This window comes from Lacerta agilis, chromosome 17 (assembly GCF_009819535.1).
Source record: "Lacerta agilis isolate rLacAgi1 chromosome 17, rLacAgi1.pri, whole genome shotgun sequence".
Taxonomy (NCBI): Eukaryota; Metazoa; Chordata; class Lepidosauria; order Squamata; family Lacertidae; genus Lacerta; species Lacerta agilis.
Genome location: NC_046328.1, coordinates 18,486,042 through 18,505,083, shown reverse-complemented (window position 1 = coordinate 18,505,083; position 19,042 = coordinate 18,486,042). Strand labels below are relative to the sequence as shown.

General features: G+C 46.2%; 1 protein-coding gene across 9 annotated transcripts in view; it reads left to right on the top strand.

Moving 5' to 3' along the window:
- Positions 1–18,807, top strand: part of CIT (citron rho-interacting serine/threonine kinase) — a 99,832-nt gene extending 81,025 nt beyond the window's left edge. For 5 of the 9 annotated variants that reach the window (XM_033136041.1, XM_033136046.1, XM_033136045.1 and 2 more), the window contains 16 exons: positions 3,203–3,340; positions 5,830–6,010; positions 6,219–6,310; positions 7,314–7,418; positions 8,072–8,241; positions 9,272–9,352; positions 9,538–9,673; positions 10,547–10,686; positions 10,887–10,979; positions 12,012–12,120; positions 12,732–12,860; positions 13,171–13,251; positions 14,615–14,693; positions 14,809–14,988; positions 16,921–17,254; positions 17,818–18,807. In XM_033136041.1, coding sequence (XP_032991932.1) covers positions 3,203–3,340; positions 5,830–6,010; positions 6,219–6,310; positions 7,314–7,418; positions 8,072–8,241; positions 9,272–9,352; positions 9,538–9,673; positions 10,547–10,686; positions 10,887–10,979; positions 12,012–12,120; positions 12,732–12,860; positions 13,171–13,251; positions 14,615–14,693; positions 14,809–14,988; positions 16,921–17,254; positions 17,818–17,841 — 2,072 coding nt within the window. In that variant the 3' untranslated portion in view covers positions 17,842–18,807. The remainder of the gene's footprint in view (positions 1–3,202; positions 3,341–5,829; positions 6,011–6,218; positions 6,311–7,313; positions 7,419–8,071; positions 8,242–9,271; positions 9,353–9,537; positions 9,674–10,546; positions 10,687–10,886; positions 10,980–12,011; positions 12,121–12,731; positions 12,861–13,170; positions 13,252–14,614; positions 14,694–14,808; positions 14,989–16,920; positions 17,255–17,817) is intronic. The other 4 variants (XM_033136047.1, XM_033136044.1, XM_033136043.1 and 1 more) reach the window with 2 other exon arrangements.
- Positions 18,808–19,042: the final 235 nt, after the last annotated feature.

Genomic DNA, 19,042 nt, shown 5'->3' with positions numbered 1-19,042 from the left:
GTTGTTGCTGCTGTTTTTCCATTTCAAGGACCATCGTCGCTTTGTCACACAGCAAAATTATTTGCCCGTAGGAGGTGCCAGGCTCGGTCTTATGCATTTCCCTATTAAGAGAGACTTGTTAGCAGGGCCTGGGGTGGGCTTTAGAGCTGCTCAGTATGAAGTTCATAATAAAGAAATAGTGAACATGTCAGTTTGGAAACACAAATCAGCTGGGATGATGGCAGGCATAGGCTGGAGTGGCGGAAAATCCTAAGCGTTGTATGTAAGGGTGATCTCTTTATTTTAATCATAAGGCACACTTACTAGGGAGCAAACCCCACTAAGCACAAAGGGACTTGATGCTTGGCAAATACGTATGTATAGAACTGCAGTTTGTCCATGGAAGGAGACTTAACCCTTCTGTTCCCTTTCCCTTTCAAGTGTATATAGAAATGCTGAGCTCTTTGGGACTAGCCCTGCCTCTTTGCAGGATGCTTATTTTATTCCAAAGTGCCACATACGGTGATGGAGCTGTACAGTGGTACCTCGGGTTACAGACGCTTCAGGTTACAGACTCCCCTAACCTAGAAATAGTACCTCGGGTTAAGAACTTTGCTTCAGGGTGAGAACAGAAATGGCGCAGCGGCAGTGGGAGGCCCCATTAGCTAAAGTGGTGCCTCAGGTTAAGAACGGACCTCCAGAACGAATTAAGTTCTTAACCCGAGGTACCACTGTATACATAATAAGCAGATGATTTTGGTTCAAACAGAAACGACAACATAAAGGGTTTCTTCCTAGTAGAAATATGCTGAAGGAGCACCTCTTTACCCTGGCCTTTGACACTTGACATGCACCCACCCTGTTCTTGATAGTGATCTGTTTTAATAGTTTTCAATGCTGCCTTTTTCTTCCGAAAAATTGAACTTTCCACTTCCAACAATTTGTGGTCCCCCCCCCCCCAATTATTGGTGATAAGTTTAAATAAGAGGCTTTCCCCGTCTTACCCAGCTGTGGTTATCCTAATACCCTGTTCTGGTCCGAACTCGTTCAACAGCTTCCAAATCTCTTTCATGAGCAGTTCCTCCTACTTGCACCCTCGGGCATTATCTTGGGTTATTCAAATTTAACCATTGAAAATCTGGGATCCTCCTTCTTTTGCCTAGGGTAGGCAATTTCCTGTTGAGCCATCTTTTCTCAAATCCGGAGCCATCTCTCTCCCCCAAACCCCCCCCCCCCCAATAATAATAATAATGTGTGGCGTGGCTTTCGGGAACCCTTTTCAGACAACCTGCTTCTGCAGCTACTTGGCTGTCTTCCATGCCCATCCGTGACTATTCCAATATCTCATGCTATTAAGATTTGTTTTAGCTTTCCAGATCTGTTTAGCCATTAGCACTTGGACCCTTTACCCCCTAAAAAAACAACATTCAGCGTATACACAAGTTATCAGCTCTCCAGCGTGTGTTACTTCTCCGTGTTTCTTCTGCGGTGCTTGTCTCCCTTTTATTGATGTCTGAAGTACGTACGGCTTGTCTGCCATCCCTGCAGGTCTGTTGGTGTACTTGTCCGTGTGATCCAGTCATGTGGTCTAGAGCTGGTGTACTGTTGTGCCCGGTCTAGAGGCCTTGCAGGTCTAGGGCTATTGTGTACTGTTGAGCTGAGGAAAAGGTCCCCAGCTTAAACGTCTTATCGGTTGTGAATATGATGTATGCCTTTTACAAAAGACCTGTCTCTTAGCATCAACCCCCCATTTAAAATATAGGAATAATTATGGCATACCTTATAACATGGTTGATGAACCACAGGACTTCTCTCGCCCATCAAACCTTCTCCAACGGCTTGCCAGCCCCAGTGCAATTTATCTGCCCCACTCCCCCAGTGGCATTGGGAATTATCCCTCTCCCAAGTGCTCAGGTAATAGAAAGGAGTTCCTGGCAATGAAGAAAGATTTCCGTGGCTCTCCTGTCTGGAAAACCAAGGGGTCAGAGAGCCCAGTGATATACCCACTGAGCAAGAGTGAGGAGAGTTCTATCCATTCTCAGCAACCTCTCCCCCCAGAGAGGGGGCTACGGTGTGTGCGTAAGTGTGGGGTGGCCACACCCACCACTAGCATTCAGCCCCCCAAGGGCCTTTCAGAAAAGCAGCATGGCCCTTTGGCCGGAAGATGTTAGCCTCCTGTGCTTTACACAATAATCAGGATCGCTGAGATAATTACGGGACGTGCTTTGAACCCTCCAAGCACTATAAATGCTAGTTGTTCTTTCATCTGCAAAAGTTAAAATTAACCGGCTGGCCTGTGATTTTAAACTCCGGTGTGCCCTAACTCTAAACACTTGGTATGTATTAACTTTCCTGCCAGAACCCGAGTATATATCTTGAGTGGTAACAGCAGCGCTGCTTGAGTCCCGCTGCTGTTAAATCACCATCCTTTCTTACTCCATGTTGCCGCATGAAACACATTCATTTAGCACTTATTTCCACAGTGCGTTATTTTTTGTGTGTGGAATTGGCGCGATCTCTCTGCCAGACCTCTGAAAAACAACAAATGGATTAGGTATCGCTGTTTAAATAAGTAAGCAATGCAGTGGTGAAATGGGGGTGGGGGCAGCTAACTCGGTGATAGGGTTACAGGTAGGTAGCCGTGTTGGTCTGCCGTAGTCAAAACAAAACAAACAAACAAACAAACAAACAAACAAATAAATTCCAGTAGCACCTTAGAGACCAACTAAGTTTTCCTTGGTATGAGCTTTCGTGTGCATGCACACTTCTTCAGATACACTGAAACAGAAGTCCAGTGATAGGGTGTGTGCCTTGACTGCAGGTCCCCAGCTCAATTCCTGAAGCCTCCGGCTCAAGCCATCAGATAGCTGGTGACAGGAAGGACCTTTACCTGTGACAATAGAAAGCCACTCCCAAACAGGATTGGGCAAATAGTCTGAACCAGCAAAAAGTATCTTATGATGTTCCTAAAGTCTCCTTTTCACATGCGTTGGCCAGTTGAGTTCCAAATATGTGTGCTGCTTCTGCCACCACCAGCCATATGCTTGCTGGTGGCATATGCATATTAAGTGCCTTAGGGACAATTGTAAGATTTACCTCTCTGCGCAACCCTACCTAAAATACCTTTTAGTTAGGTACCAACCAAATCAGCCAAGGGAGAAGGAAGTGCTGATAGCTGCCAAGCTGCTTTTAACTGCTTTGCCACTTGCTCCTTCCCCCCCAGAGTTTAATCGGCGTCTGAAAGAACGGATGCATCACAATATCCCTCACCGGTTCAATGTGGGGCTGAACATGAGAGCAACTAAATGTGCAGTTTGCTTGGATACGGTTCACTTTGGACGACAGGCGTCTAAATGTCTTGGTAAGAATGGCAAGGAAACAAAGGTGGTAACGAGGCCGAACTGGAAGAGTAATAATACCTAATGTTATTATGTCCATATTATCTAATTTTTTGTTCTCTTGGTCAATTTAGCTTGTTGTCTGTGTTCGCTTTCTTGTCCCTCTCTGCCTCAAGAAAAGTTTTCACCGATATAGCCCTGTTTGTCCTTGGGCCTTGTAGGCTGACAAACTTTGTTTTTATTTTTAAAGAATTCCTTAGCAAAATGTTAGTAAACGTTCCATAACACCGCAACAGCTACACCAATGCCTGGTGATGGCTCATTTCCATCAGCTGGAGCCAGAGTCTCTTAATCACTAGCTAGAGCGGCTTCAAAGACTGCAGCCCAAATTTACCTCAGAGTTTGGGGTGTTTGGAGTTGGCTTTTCTGCAAATTCACACTTTCTCAATTTAATTCATTACTGTTTCCCAAATTTACCTCAGAGTTTGGGGAGTTTGGAGTTTTCTGCAAATTCATTTTCTCAATTTAATTCATTACTGTTTCCCAAATTTACCTCAGAGTTTGGGGAGTTTGGAGTTTCCTGCAAATCCACTTTCTCAATTTAATTCATTACTGTTCTAAGATCACAATAAGTCCCCCCCCCCACCAAATTATGGTAAACTGCTTTAGAGACTTCATGAATTATAGCAGTATTCATCCTGTATTCCTTAGGTCAATCCTTTTCTACTTATCGTGCCAAAATAAAACAGCAATGGAAAATGATGCTGAAAGCACAGCTTCTCCTCTCTCTCTCTCTCTCTCTCTCTCTCTCTCTCTACAAAATGGGGTCCTAGGCCTCAGCAGTAACACCATAAGGTTCTCAGCTTTGTGGAGAAGGGACATGGATGGTTTTCAAGCATTTTAGGAAAACCTTGGTCACCTTTATTAAGCAGGCTTGGTCTTGGAGAACAAAGCTGATCATGTCTCCTGCAGAGGTACTCATTTCACAACTGGCACAGAACAGGTTCTTAGCTGTTACTTGCTGCCTTGTTGTTGGCATCCATCTGTCTTGAGAGACAATGGAGTGCACCTCCATGGGTGAAGCCAAACCGCTGGAGAATCCCAGCGCCTGCCGTGGCTGCAGAGACCAGTAGCTTGTAGCAACCGCCTCCGTGTACCAAAGCGACCTCTCCGGGTGCAATCAAGTATGTTTTGCTGTCATTAAATCTTTTACTAATATTCTTTAACATTATTTTTAGTTCCAGTAAGTAGTCTTTTTGTTTCACTGGAGCCTAAAAGGTGTGATTTATAAATTAAACGTACAAACCTTTTGTTTCATAGAATAATAAAATGAAACGTGACTAGAGGTTGGAAGGCCTGGGGGGGGGGGGAACTTGAAAAATTGTGGGGGGGGAGCACCAGTTTTTTTCCTGGGTTTTTTCCCCCCAAAGCTGTGGTTTTTTTTGGGGGGGGAACGGGAAAATCCTGGTTGTGTTTTCCAATTTTTCCAGGTTTTTTCCAGGCCTTCCCATCTCTAAGCATGACCCAAGCAAGCTTTCTATAGCCTGTGTAGGCACAGTAACTCCAGATTCATGGATTCTGCTTTCCTGTCAAGCAGCTGATCTGATGTCAGCTGTATGTTATGTCAGTTTAAGGCTCGAGTAGCCAGTTTGGTACCTTCCAGAGGCTTTGGACTACAGTGGTACCTCGGAACTCGAACACCTCCATTCTCAAACGTTTTGGCTCCCGAGCGCCGAAAACCCAGAAGTGCTCCGGTTTCTGAACACTCCTTGGAACACAAACATCCGACATGGCTTCCGCTGTGCAAAAACCTAGCTGTTTTGGCCAATCAGAAGCTGCACCTCAGAACTCGAACATTTCGGAAGCTGGACGGTCTTCCGGAACGGATTACGTTCGAGTTCCAAGGTACCACTGTACATCTCTGTTCAGCCCCTGACAGCAAGGACAGTGATCAGAGATGATGAGAGTTGTAGTCCTCAACTTCTGAAGGACTACAAGTTGGCTACTCCTGATCTAAAGCCATGTCAGTAACAAGTCAGCTTTCATAAACTGACATTTTTATATTAAGCATAGATTAGTATATGACGTGACTCCCTTCAAAAATCGCTGCAGGAAAAGAATATATCAGAATTGGTTATCAATAGGCCTTGGAAAGCAGCTTGGATAGGGCACCAGAAAGGGAAGAATGGATTTAGCTAAAGCCAAGAAGTTGTGAACCAGAACATGTGATGATACTCAATAGGGAAGTTAGTTGAGATTCTTCAGCTTAATACTGGGTTGGTGCAGACTTGAGTCCGAGCAATTCTGATTTACATTAGCAGTTACATTAGCAGAAGCTTGTTGTGCAACAGCTGATTGTCATGCAGCAACCTTTAGTAGCAGACCTTGTGTTTTCCCTTGCACAGCAAGTATACCGCTAAGCAACTAATTTAGTGCTACATTTGATAGCCCTTAAATCCTAATGTTATCTATAAGGTTTCCCCCTCTTCCCTTTCTACCCCCCGCCTGCCAGAATGCCAGATGATGTGCCATCCAAAGTGCTCAACCTGCTTGCCGGCTACTTGCGGCTTGCCTGCCGAATATGCCACGCATTTCTCCGAAGCCTTCTGCCGGGACAAAATGAACTCTCCAGGTCTGCAGCTGAAAGAGCCAAGCAGCAGTTTACGGCTAGAAGGATGGATGAAGGTGCCAAGGTACAAACGTGAGTCTCTGCGCTAAAATTGCTTGCCCAGAGCTGCTGGTGCTGCCGCCGCAGGAGGACCCGCTCCGTAGACTGTAGCTGTGAAGCCGATTCTCTTGTTTGCTGGTGAAAACTCCCTACGGGAGGTTGGCTGACCACGCTAATTGGGAACCTTTGACGCAACCCTCTAACGCAGTTTTGTCCTTTTTCTGTGTTTTCAGAAATAATAAGCGTGGGCAGCAGGGCTGGGACAGGAAGTATATAGTTCTGGAAGGAACTAAAGTGCTTGTTTATGACACAGAAGCAAGAGAAGGTAACCTCTTAACACCTGACTCGCTTTCCCCGTCTCCTCTGACATGGCCTCTCAATGCATAACTTTGTCTGAACAAAAACGTTTGAACTTTGTGGAAGTGGGGAGATTGGCATAATACTCTAGGACATCACTCTTTGTAACGCCTCGCACTTGGAGAACCCTTTCTGCATCTGACCGCCAAGGAGCTGCCACTGTGCGCCTCCAGTATAATCCCTACGATTGGCAAAGGAACCTGAGTGCGTTCTAGGCTGCGTTTCCCGCACATATGGGGCGCTGATTGCTGTTGCGCCACACAAACTGACCATGCCCCCAACATTCTCTGTGGCTGAGCCATTGATCAGAAGATCAGTAGTGACAGGTACGTTGGGGCGCTTCTCTGCCATTACTGATCTTCTCTCCCCCCCCCCTGAGGTACCCTAGAGCCTCCCTGCCCCTTAGGAACAAAGTGCAATTTGAAAACTTCTGCTCTAGTTGTCTTAGTGCCCCTCCAGGCTGGTGCTTTATTGTGGGTTTAGTTGGAAACATGCTGTTGAGACGGTAAAGAGTTCCTTAGCGGCAGATTGGTTCCGCTTTAGCCCATTCCGCAATTCTTCCCACGTTATTGTTGTCTAGAGGGCCTATAGTGCAATGAAAGTGGGACAGAAATGATGCTGATTTTAGCAGGAAGTCACGGGGTGTGCATTAGCTGGAAATGAAGCAGTGTGATGATGACCCCCCCATCCACCCAAAAAACCATTCTGCAAGTGCAAACGGTATTGAAAGTGGAATTGTGTATGACTGCCCCAATAGCATTTTGTGCACGAATCATTGTGAATGTGCAATCAAAAGTACGGCTGGAGGGGCCTTTTGTCTTACATTTGTTCCAGCCCTCAAGAATGACATGAAATTTAATGTGTGAAGTGCCTTCTCTCCCGACACCTGTTTTTCTCTCTTGATTTCTTTGTCATCCAAGTTTCCATTCCCCCTTCATACTCTTGTCCTCCCACTTATATCTTTGCCAAAGCAGGACAGAGGCCTTCGGAGGAGTTTGAGCTGTGTCCTCCAGACGGAGATGTGACTGTCCATGGAGCTGTGGGCGCAACTGAGCTCTTAAACACTGCTAAGACAGGTGAGGTCAATTGTGTTTCATCTGATGTGTTATTTAAATTTACAAATTTTACAAACCTGAGCCATACCAACGCAGAAAGCTGCCATATACCGAGTTGGACCTTTGGTCCATCTAGCTCCATGTTGTCAGGGACTGTCTGAACAAAGAGGAGGAAGGCTCAGGGCCAGGGGATTGGTGGTGGGATGCTGGGGAGAGGTCAGAGGGAGAAGATTGGGAGAAGGGGCTGGATGCTGAAGGGGCAACAGTATTTAGTGAACAGGAAGAGCAAGGAAGGTACACTCTGTGGAACGTCCCATCAGATGTCAAGGAAATAAACAACTATCTGACTTTTAGAAGACATCTGAAGGCAGCCCTGTTTAGGGAAGTTTTTTTTTTGTTTGCTTTTTTATCGTGTTTTTAATATTCTGTTGGGAGCCACCCAGGGTGGCTGGGGAAACCCAGCCAGATGGGCGGGGTATAAATAAATAAATAATAATTATTATTATGTCTGTGACCTTAATTTCTGAGGCTCATAGTTCCTGATCACATTTTTCTCAAGATACCTTGAAAACTTCTTTACCACCCTAAGCCGTTTTCATCCTCTAGGTCTTTATTCACCCCCACCCACCACCCACCCCATTTCCTAAACCTCTGTCTGTGTTTTTTGATAACAGATGTGCCATATATATTGAAGCTGGAATCTCATCCTCATACCACTTGTTGGCCTGGCCGGACTCTCTACTTACTCACGCCCACTTTTCCTGATAAGCAACGCTGGGTCAGTGCGCTAGAATGCATAGTTGCTGGAGGAAGAGTTTCCAGGGAAAAGGCTGAGGCTGATGCTGTAAGTAAAAACATTGAGGGTTGGGGGGAGGGCGGTCCTCTTTCATTTTAAAAAGAGGGATATTTCTAGCCTTTTTAACATAGTCCTCTTAAGAAAAAAAATAGGCAAGGAGAATTCTATCACATTTGCTCAGTAAGTAAATGTCCACCCTTCCTGCATCCTAACTAATTATGTTGGATGATTAATAAGCTATTGGACAGGCACTATCGGATTTTGTTAACTCAAGCTGTTTTAATTAACCGAAACAGAATATTATTTGCATTTAGGCAATTCCTGTTTCCCATTCATTCCTTCTCGGAATGCAAAATTTAAGTTTGCTAGGGGTGTTGGGGAAGGAAAGAACCGGTGAGCCTGTGTGATCCATGGGAGGAGGGACAAAGAGGTACTAGATGTACGATTGGAGGCTGTGTACGTGTCCCTTGAGGAGCATGGAATACCGTCCACTGTTGAAGAAAGTCTGCTTCTGAATACCAGTTTCTGGAAACTGCAGGAGGAGAGAGTGCTGTTATTGTAGGCTTCGCATAGGTATCTGACTGGTCACTTTTGGGGTTCTGGACCAGATGAGCCACTGGTCTGATCCAGCAGGCTCTTCTTACATTCTTAGCAAAAGGAACCCTGGCATCTGCTCTTGCATGCAACTAGTTTTGTGGGGCTGGCAAGAAGGGTGTGTGCTTGCGTTCCTTTTTCCTTTGTGGAGTGAAGATCTGCTGTCACAGGGTGAGATCTGTACCCAAGGGCTCTTCTCTCATGTGCTTCTGTGAAGAAGGTGGGAAAGTATTGTTTATTACTGTATTATGGTTGTTGTTGTTGTTGTTGTTGTTGTTACTAGCCATGCAGAATTACTGACACGTGTCCCCCCCCCCCCATGGCAAAATGGACTAGGTTAGATAGAAAGGATTGTGCCACTGTGGTCTTTCGAACTCGGCCATCCTTAGTCTTAGCCTGCTTTTCATTGGTGGGTTTAAGAAGTTTCCATTGTATCATTGCTGTGCACCATGCTAGTTCTCCTTTTTCTCTCCCCCATCCACAGAAGCTCCTTGGAAATTCTCTCCTGAAGCTGGAGGGGGAGGACCGTTTAGATATCAACTGCACTCTGCCCTTCAGTGACCAGGTAATGGGTTTTTTTTGCCAACTCTTGCTTTGCCATGCTAGGGAATAAGCAAACTGAACAAGGAACCTGTTTAGTTTTGGACCTTCTGGGATTTCTTCCTTCGGTGGTGGTGGTGGTGGTTTTTAATAGCATCCCTGTAGCCTTTCTCTCTTTGTGTGTTGACTCTTCATAAACCCCTTTTGTAGGTGGTCTTGGTGGGTGCTGAGGAAGGCCTTTATGCCCTGAATGTGCTGAAGAACTCTTTAACACATGTCCCAGGAATTGGTGCCGTCTTCCAAGTGCACCTCATCAAGGATCTGGAGAAGCTGCTCATGATAGCAGGTAGAGTTCGGGAAGCCATGTATTCCGCTATAATGGAACTCTTATACGTCAGTTTGAATGTTTCCTCGTCAGCCTTTCTTATCAGGCTCCTGAAACTTCAGTGGGCATTGCCTGCAATCTTACAGGCACACCTTACCCAAACCATAATAGCTAGAAACTTGCTTTTAGAAAAAGAGAAAAAACCCTTAGTTTATATGATGGCAGATTTTGTGGCCGATGCTACATTCTGTGTGGCATTTCTGCACTCAGGACTGCAGTGTGTGTGTGTGTGTGTGTGTGTGTGTCCCTTGGTAACTGTCTCTCCTTGCCCCCTCCCAGGGGGCGGTTTTGTTTTGTTTGCATTTAGTCATATAGAATTGCGTCGGCAATTTTGTCCTTGTTTTGAAACACCTTTCAATGATTTTGGATGGTTTATTTTGTATGCAACCATCTTCAACTATCCTTTGCATCATCAAATTTAGGAAAATGGGGAGTTGCCTTACACAGAGCTTAGTATTCTCAGTATTGTCTACACTGGCTGGCAGCAGCACTCCAGGTTTTCAGGCAGGGATTGTACCTGATAACTTTCTACATGCAGAGCAAGTGCTCTGCTGTTGAGCTATGGCCCCTCCTCCATTAAGTTAATAAACAGAAGTAGATAAATGTTTATTAAGCTTTCTTTGAGGATGCTTCTGACTTGGGAAGTAGGACTTAACCCATTTTCAGTGGACGGAACAAGTTCCAGTGCTGTTTAGACATAAAATATTTCTAGAAACCAGCTCTTAGTGATATGGTGCCATTTAGGTCCTGGGGCAGCATGAAGCTTTTACTTCTGTTATTTTGCTCCTTGGCTTTGCTAGAAATGTTTCTCTGCTCCTTTGTGTCTTTCCTCAGGGGATGAGAGGGCACTGTGTCTCGTTGACGTGAAGAAAGTTAAGCAATCTCTAGCCCAGTCCCACCTGCCAGCCCAGCCTGATGTCTCTCCAAATGTTTTTGAGGCTGTGAAAGGATGTCATCTTTTTGCTGCTGGCAAGGTAGGATCCCCAAGCTCTGCATTTGCCTCTTAATGCAATGATCCCTGGAACACAGGGTATGATGATTAAAAGGGTTGTTAGGCCCCATCTCAGGATCATGCATCCACTATTTGCTTAAGACATTTTTTTATGTCTAGGTCATATTAGATTTCAAGGCTGTATACAACAAAATAGCACTGTTTGTTATCTTTCACATGCAGATTGAGAATGGGCTGTGCATCTGTGCAGCGATGCCCAACAAAGTGGTGGTTCTGCGCTATAATGAGAGCCTCAGCAAGTTCTGCATCAGGAAGGTAAAGTTTGCAATTGCAATGCAGTCCCCATTTGCCTGTGAGAGGCTGGCAACAGTTGGTCACAACCTGCTTTCCACCCATTTTTGCCTTTGCACTGACCAAGCTGCAACCGTATACAGTAGTGTCTTCATCATAAATATTCAGTGTAAGTTACTCCCCTGGACATTACACGTTGTCACACAGAATCAGACTGATGCAAAAATACGTAGCGGTGATCCTATACTGGCCTGTCAGTGTAGTTTAGGATATACAGCCCCGTTTGATATTTAAGCTGCGCTCCAAGAATCCCAACGATGCTTACTAGCAATTCATCAGTTTGGAGAACAGTAACAGTGGACATGCATCCCTGAAAGCCAGCCGGTCTCCTGAAACCTACAGCTACAGAGGAGAGTGTGGTCCACAATGTGGCCTGATTTTATACAGGGCATTGGTGAGACTTAACACAGTGTAAACAAGAACGTGGTAGTATGGTTGCAAGGGGCTAAATGCAGCAACTCGGTTTATAATTCTGTACCTTGAATGATGAGGTCTGTTCTGGACCCCATAATTCAAGAAAGAGACTAAAGTCCACAAGTTGGAAGGGTGCCAATGGGCAGCTGCATTATTATTTGTTCCTGCATGGCAAGGATTTAAATCCCTATCCCAGCAGTGTTACCCAGAATCCTCTACCACTCTCCACTTATCTGAAGAAGTGTGCATGCACACGAAAGCTCATACCAAGAACAAACTTAGTTGGTCTCTAAGGTGCTACTGGAAAGAATTTTTTATTTTGTTTTGACTATGGCAGACCAACACGGCTACCCACCTGTAACTCTCCTCAAAGTGAGACTGAACAAGCCTTAAGCCAATGCAGTTGTCACATTCCCAATCCCAGAAACTCCAGACCTATCTTGGACTTTGTGACTGCAGCCAGGCAGATTCCTAGGATCTTCTTAATCCTAACCACCCTTCTCAGCTCCACTCAGGGTGCTGTATAATCCAAGTAGGCTAACTGAGGCTTGTATCTCCGCGCTTTTGTTTCCGTCCTTGCAGGAGATTGAAACCTCGGAGCCCTGCAGCTGCATTCATTTCACCAGTTACAGCATCATCATTGGAACAAATAAGTTCTATGAAATCGAGATGAAGCAGTATACCCTTGAGGGTAGGTATCACTTCCTAACCATGCTTTGAAGCACTAGTGCTTTAAGTCCTCAGCAGGATGTGTGGCAGGGGTGGGCTGTCGCCTTCAGGCCTGCCCTGCCTTAGTCATAGGAGTGTAGGAAATCTTCCTTAAACAAAATCAGACCATTGGTCTATCTAGCTCAGCACTGTCTACACCAGGGGTCAGCAAACATTTTCAGCAAGGGGCCAGTCCACTGTCCCTCAGATCTTGTGGGGGGCCGGACTATATTTTTTGGGGGGGGGGAATGAATGAATTTCTATGCCCCACAAATAACCCACAGGTACATTTTAAATAAAAGGACACATTCTACTCATGTAAAAACACGCTGATTCCCAGACTGTCTGCGGGCTGGATTTAGAAGGTGATTGGGCCAGATCCGGCACCCGGGCCTTAGTTTGCCTACCCATGGTCTACACTGACTTGCAATGGCTCTTCCTGGGTTTTAGGCAGGAGTCTAACCCAGCCTTACTTGACAAAGCTGGGGATTGATTCTGGGACCTTCTGCATGTATAGTAGATGCTCTAGCGCTGAGATATGACCTTTTTTAAAAAATGAAATAGGCGCTGATCTAATTTTCTTGTGCCTTCTAGAATTCCTGGACAAGAATGACCATACTTTAGCTTCTGCTGTGTTTGCATCATCCACCAACAGTTTTCCAATCAATATCATCCAGGTGAACCCTACAGGGCAGAGGGAGGAGTATCTGCTTTGCTTTCATGGTAAGTCTAGTTGAGTGTGTTGCTCAGCTTCTGCCCATTTCTCCCAAGGAGCTCAGAGCAGCACACCTGGAGCTTTCCAGGGTGATTCAGGTACTGGCAACTCTCAGGACAGCTTAGTTTCAAAGATCAAACTGCATGTTCAGCACAGGCTCTAGGTTTTTCAAAGGGAAATTGTTCCCACATCCGACAACTGCAATTACTGCTTCGTGGAGCTCTGGAAACCTGGCAAACTCACATTTCATTTCTCTTAAGAATAATAGCTGGAAATGGAATGGTGGTGATTGTTGGGTGTGCGTTTCCTCCCCTGCAGAGTTTGGCGTCTTTGTAGACTCCTATGGAAGGCGCAGTCGCTCAGATGACCTGAAATGGAGTCGTTTGCCTTTAGCATTCGGTAAGCATTTGAGTGATTTTCATTGTCATGTGATTACTTGTGCACCCATCTTTTTCTAGTGTTCAGAGATGCCGAGGGTTGTAGAAATAGCGAGGGGGCATTTGTCTTTCCTTTTGTAGACGGACCTTCAGCAGAGAAGGAGGGAGAACCTGTGGCCTTCCTGGTGGTGATGGCCTTGAGCCAACATGGCCAGTGGTCCAGGATGTTGGGAGCTGGGAATCTAGCTAGATCTGGAAGGTCACAGGTTCCTACATCCCTGGCTCAAATAGATGTGTTCTTTTACAAAACAAAAACTCAAAAATCTGAGGCATGGTTTTATTTATTCCATAAAATTTATATACCTCTTGATTGTAAAAGAAATTGTTAAAAATAGTTAAGAACAACTATCTAAAACATTTTCAGAAGTAGGCCTGTAGGTGGACAAGACATGCGCCTCTTAAGAGATAATTGGACAAGTTCACAGAGGACAAGCTTGTCAGTGGCTACCAGTCACAATGGCTATATTCTACCTCCACTGGACACAGTATACCTCTGAATACCAGTAGGTGGGGAAAGCGCTGTTATGCTCAGGTCCTGCTTGCTGGCATCCCATTGGGGCATCTGGTTGAAAACAGGATATTGAACAAGATGGGCCATTGCCCTGAATCAGCAGCCAGGCTCTTAGGATGTTTTCTTGTGAGTTCCGAATTAATAAATATTGTGTTAATAGGCAAAGTTAATATATTTCAGTCTCAGCTTTGCGCTCCTCCGTATATATACAATTAGCCACAGTCGGGGCTGACCTCCTTTTTAAACCCCGCTGTCTTCTGAATTTCAATTAGTTAATTTGTTCACCCACCTTCAGTCCAAATTCGGGTTTTTCTTTTATTGAGAGTCGGTTGTAGAGCCGTGGAGACCTGAGGCTGCGTTCCTCGCGAGTAGAAAATGGCGCCTCGATCTCGCCAACCTTCTTCCTCCCGAAACGGGAGATTTCCCAGTGGTGGAGAGACCTCTTTGGCACTGCTGGGTACCCTGTCCCCAAAACAATCCTTTTGGGGCTTTTAGGGGGTTGCGGCGCCCTGCAAACACCCCTATTTCTCGCTGGGAACCGGACTTTCCCCAGAGGGCTAAGTCCCGTCTCCTTTCGGCTCCTCATCCCGGCCGGAAGTCGGACACAGTATACCTCTGAATACCAGTAGGTGGGGAAAGCGCTGTCATGCTCAGGTCCTGCTTGCTGGCATCCCATTGGGGCATCTGGTTGAAAACAGGATATTGAACAAGATGGGCCACTGCCCTGAATCAGCAGCCAGGCTCTTAGGATGTTTTCTTGTGAGTTCCCTGACTACTTTATTCATCTTTGTTCCTGGCACTATTCTTGCTGTAGCCTACAGGGAGCCTTACCTGTTTGTGACGCACTTCAACTCTCTCGAAGTGATTGAGATCCAAGCACGTGCCTCCCTTGGGTAAGTAATTATGCCGCCTCACTGCTTGCCTTCTACAACTGTGGAGGCCAAACTGGCCAAAGCAAGATTTAAGAGCGAATTTTAAAGGCACTCTTCCCTCTCCACCCCACCCCAGCACTCCAGCGCGAGCCCACTTGGATATTCCGAGCCCTCGCTACCTGGGTCCAGCGATTTCATCAGGAGCAATTTACCTGGCCTCTTCCTACCAGGACAAACTAAGAGTTATTTGCTGCAAGGGGAATTTAGTGAAGGAATCAAACAACGAACTCCACCGAGTGCCCTCTACTACGCGCAGGTAAGAAGTAATATTACAGCTTTACATTTATAGGAGTGGGGGGAAGAGAGACCCCATGCCCTCTACTTTGGAAGGATGAGGAAAGCATGGTGGCAGTAGGTGGACATGATTAACCAGGTGCAGTTTCACCTACTTAGATGTCCGTTTGACTGGAGAAGAAAAGTGGAGAAGATTAAAGATTGCATGGAAAGCAGGATGCATCACCAGTGCTGAAAAAAGCCTTAGAGAAAGATACTGTACGTGGTTCATGCCAATGCAAGTTCTGCTCGGCGTAGACCCAATAAGAACATAAGAAGAGACTGCTGGATCAGGTCAATGGCCAATCTAGTCCAGCATCCCATTTTCACAGTCTCCACTGCCCAGCTATGCCCCTTCCCCAAAGGGAGAGGTGAACTGAGTAGTTTGAGACAAGTTGAGGAGGAGGAGGAGGAGGTGTAATAACAAGGGGGATGCCACTGAAAGTGGTGGTCCAGGCCAAGTGATGGTGAGAATGTGGACCTGTGTCTTAACTGAGAAGATGCAGGGGTAGGAACAGAAGTTTACAATGTTGCTTAGGTCTTGGTTGAATATAAAGAGCAAAAAAGGAGGAAAAAATAGAAGATGAAGCTGAGCATGGCTTACCTCACTCAGCTGGGTAGGTAGTGGTGATATCAGCTACTCTACACCCAATGACAAGGGGGGTGAAGGGGAAAGAGGAGCTGTTCAGACTTGGGCATGTTGTGGGCAGTGATGAGCCACTGAAGGACTAGCAGAAGGAAAGAGGGAGAGGTTGGTGGTAGGGAAGAGAGATCTGGATATCTTCAGCATAAACGTAAGCCTGGAAGTTCATGAGACCTGATGAAGATCACCCTATGTTTAGATAGCTGTGAGATCATGACAGAGTCCTCTGGAACCGAGGAAGACCTCCAGGGAAAACACTGAAGCAGGCTGCATTCAGCTGGGCTCAAATGAAACCATCAGGGTTACAGTGATCCAAAGATGGGGAAGGTGTTGACCTGAAGAGCATGTTCACAAGCATCTGCGTCAAAGGTGGCCGAGAGGATAAGGATGGTGATGGAAGAGCGAAGATTTTTTTAGATCTGAGAACAAGGCTGTTTATATATTTAAGTGATGTCTGTTTCAGTGGAATGCAGAGGATGGAAGCCAGACTGCGTTGTCTCAAGAGAGAGGTGTAGGAAAAAGAGAAAGTTGAGACAATGAGAGCAAAGTACAAATCCAGATATTAAAAGGTGAAAAGGAGATCAGGCTATGTAAAGGAGATGTTTTTTGCTGGTTTTTAAGGGGGGAGCAGTAGTGTGTGTGGCCATCACTGCTCCCACAGGAGGCATTGGTCACCACCAACTTATGTGACCTTAAAAGCAGGTTAGATAAATTCATGGAGGAGCCGGCTATCAGTGGCTAGTAGCTGTGCTGGCTATGTTCTGCCTGCACAGTTGAGGCAGGAATGCTTTTGAATACCAGCTGCTGGAAACCACCAGAGGGGAGAGTGCTGTTGTGCTCAGGTCCTGCTTGCATGTTTCCCACAGGCATCTGCTTGGCCACTGTGCAAACAAGATGCTGGACTAGATGGGCCATTTTCCCTTATCCAGCAGGCTCCTCTTATGTTCTTATGTGCACATTCAATGTGAAAAGAGCTGGAAGATTGGTGGCTGATGGAGGGATGGTAACCCAGAGGCAGAACTAGATTGGATCCAAATGTTACATGTTAGGGGCTGGTTACACAGCAGTGCAGGCTTTCTGCCACATGTTAAAGAGTCCACAAAAGAGAAATCTTTCCCCCTTTCAGTCTGCCAGCCCTGCTTTGTTACAGACGCAGCAGCACACTTGTGTTGGTCCAAAAAAAACGGCCTCGCAGAGCAAGGGGAAAGGCAGAGTGGGGAGTTTTGCTGTTGTAAATAAAAATGTAACGTTAAGGTTTTTATTGTCACTCAGCTGTCCACGTCCATTGTTTTTGAATGACAGCAGTCCGAACAAGAGAGGCCCCCCGACCTATAACGAGCACATAACCAAGCGGGTCGCGTCAAGCCCTGGGCCTCCGGAAGGTCCAAGCCACCCTCGGGAGCCAAGCACACCCCATCGCTATCGAGAGGGAAGGACGGAGATGCGTAGGGACAAGTCTCCTGGGCGTCCGCTAGAGAGGGAGAAATCTCCTGGCAGGGTCCTGAGCACCCGCAGGGAAAGGTCTCCTGGGAGGCTGTTTGAGGAGAGCAGCAGGGGACGGATGCAGGTGGGGGGAGCAAGGACTCCCCTCTCCCAAGTCAACAAGGTAAGCTGGACTGTCCTGCACCATTTATTGTACCTTACAGTTTATTTATATGCTGCCTTTTAGCCAAAAAGCTCCCCCCCCTTAAACATGCAAATGCAAACAATAGAAATGACAGAAATCCAAAACCTTAATGTTTTAAAAGTATTTTTAAAAAACACAAATACATTCCTGTTCCTGAAAACAGGGCAGTGAACATTCCCCACAAAAATGCTAAGAGAGAGCCCAGAGTAAATACTCCCTCTAAAAGTTAGTAATGAGGGAGGCCAATGCACCTCACTAGAGAGGGCATTCCACAAATTGGGAGCCACCACCAAGAAGGCCTCTCTGTTGATTGTGGGGCCCAAAATGGTGGATATTGGGGAAAGGCACTATGGGAAAACGTTGTTGTTAATTAAATTTCTATACCACCCTTCACCTGAAGATCACAAGGCAGTATCCTCTGTTTACTACTAAGCAGTATGTGCTTGAGAATCTCAGTCCAGCACTGCTGTAAACAGTTCTAGGAACTCTGACGCCAAGCGCATCTGCTGACCTTCATATCATTTTCTTCCTTTCTGTAACAGGTCTGGGACCAGTCATCAGTATAAGCTACACAAGCCTCCCCTTGACCTTGAACTGCAGGAAGAGCCAAGGAAATGTACTGAATAGATGCACTTCTTAACTTAGCTGCCCAGGTACCCACCCAGCCAACAGCACTGGGCCCAAAATAATTGCTCTGGCAACAGGATCCGATCCACCAGGACTCAAGTTGCTCGCAAGGATCGTTTGCATCTCAGTTTATTTTCCTGCAGCTTCCTGCAGTTCGGTTTTTCTCTCTCCCCCCCCCCTCTTCTTTCCCCTTCCCTCTTTTTGAGCACTTTGTTACTACCGTTGCTCTTTCAAGCAGTTCATGAACTTTTTATACTTCGCTTTTAGCCTTTTACCAGCCCGCCCTCTCCCCGTCCCCATCAACGGAAGTCAGATGGGATGGGGGATCTCACCTAAGTCTTGAAAGGTGGGCTATATCAGCATTTGGGAAGGATGCTGGAATTCCGGGAAGGCCCTTTAACCGGCAAAAGGCCACAGCGATTCGTGTCTCCACGCCCAGCATCATTAGCTTCTGCTGTAGAGCTCTTAGAGAAAGCCTGATCAATTTAGTCCATCCGCTCCTTCCAAAACCTTTTGGAATTTAGGATTCCCAAAGAAAGAAAAAATACCCGTTAAGTGCAGCTCTGCCGTCAGCCGGGTTACAGGGAAGGGAACATCCTGTTTTAGCTCTCCCCAAATATCCCATGATAACACAGAATAAGTGGTCGTGATCCACTTCTCTCACTCTCTCCTTCTGCACTAAAGCAGTATGGAGGTGTAAAACCTCCCTCTCTTACCCAGGTTTTCTGCATGGCAGCTTCCTGCATGCTTCCTATACACCACCATCCTCCTGGCTGCAGTCTCCTTTTCAGTTGCTTTTGCTAGATATTGTATCTTGTACCTCCCGTGTTAACTAAACTGAAGCCTTTATAGATTATGCTGCAACAATAACCATCATTGTTTACTGGGGAAACTGGCACTGAAGGAGCTTTAACAGTTCTCGATTCCACGACAACAGAACTTAGCGAGGCATGACAACGACATTCCCATCCCCAGCCAGCACTAGGCACGATCCTGTTCACAAGCGTATCACTATATACTGGATAAAGGCTAAGCTAAAGGAAAGGCCCTCCTTGCCGCAGCGGTGCAACCAGCGCTCAGACGCTACCAAAGAAGGGGGGAGGAACCGAAACTAAACAAGCCATAGTGTGGTTTGTACTT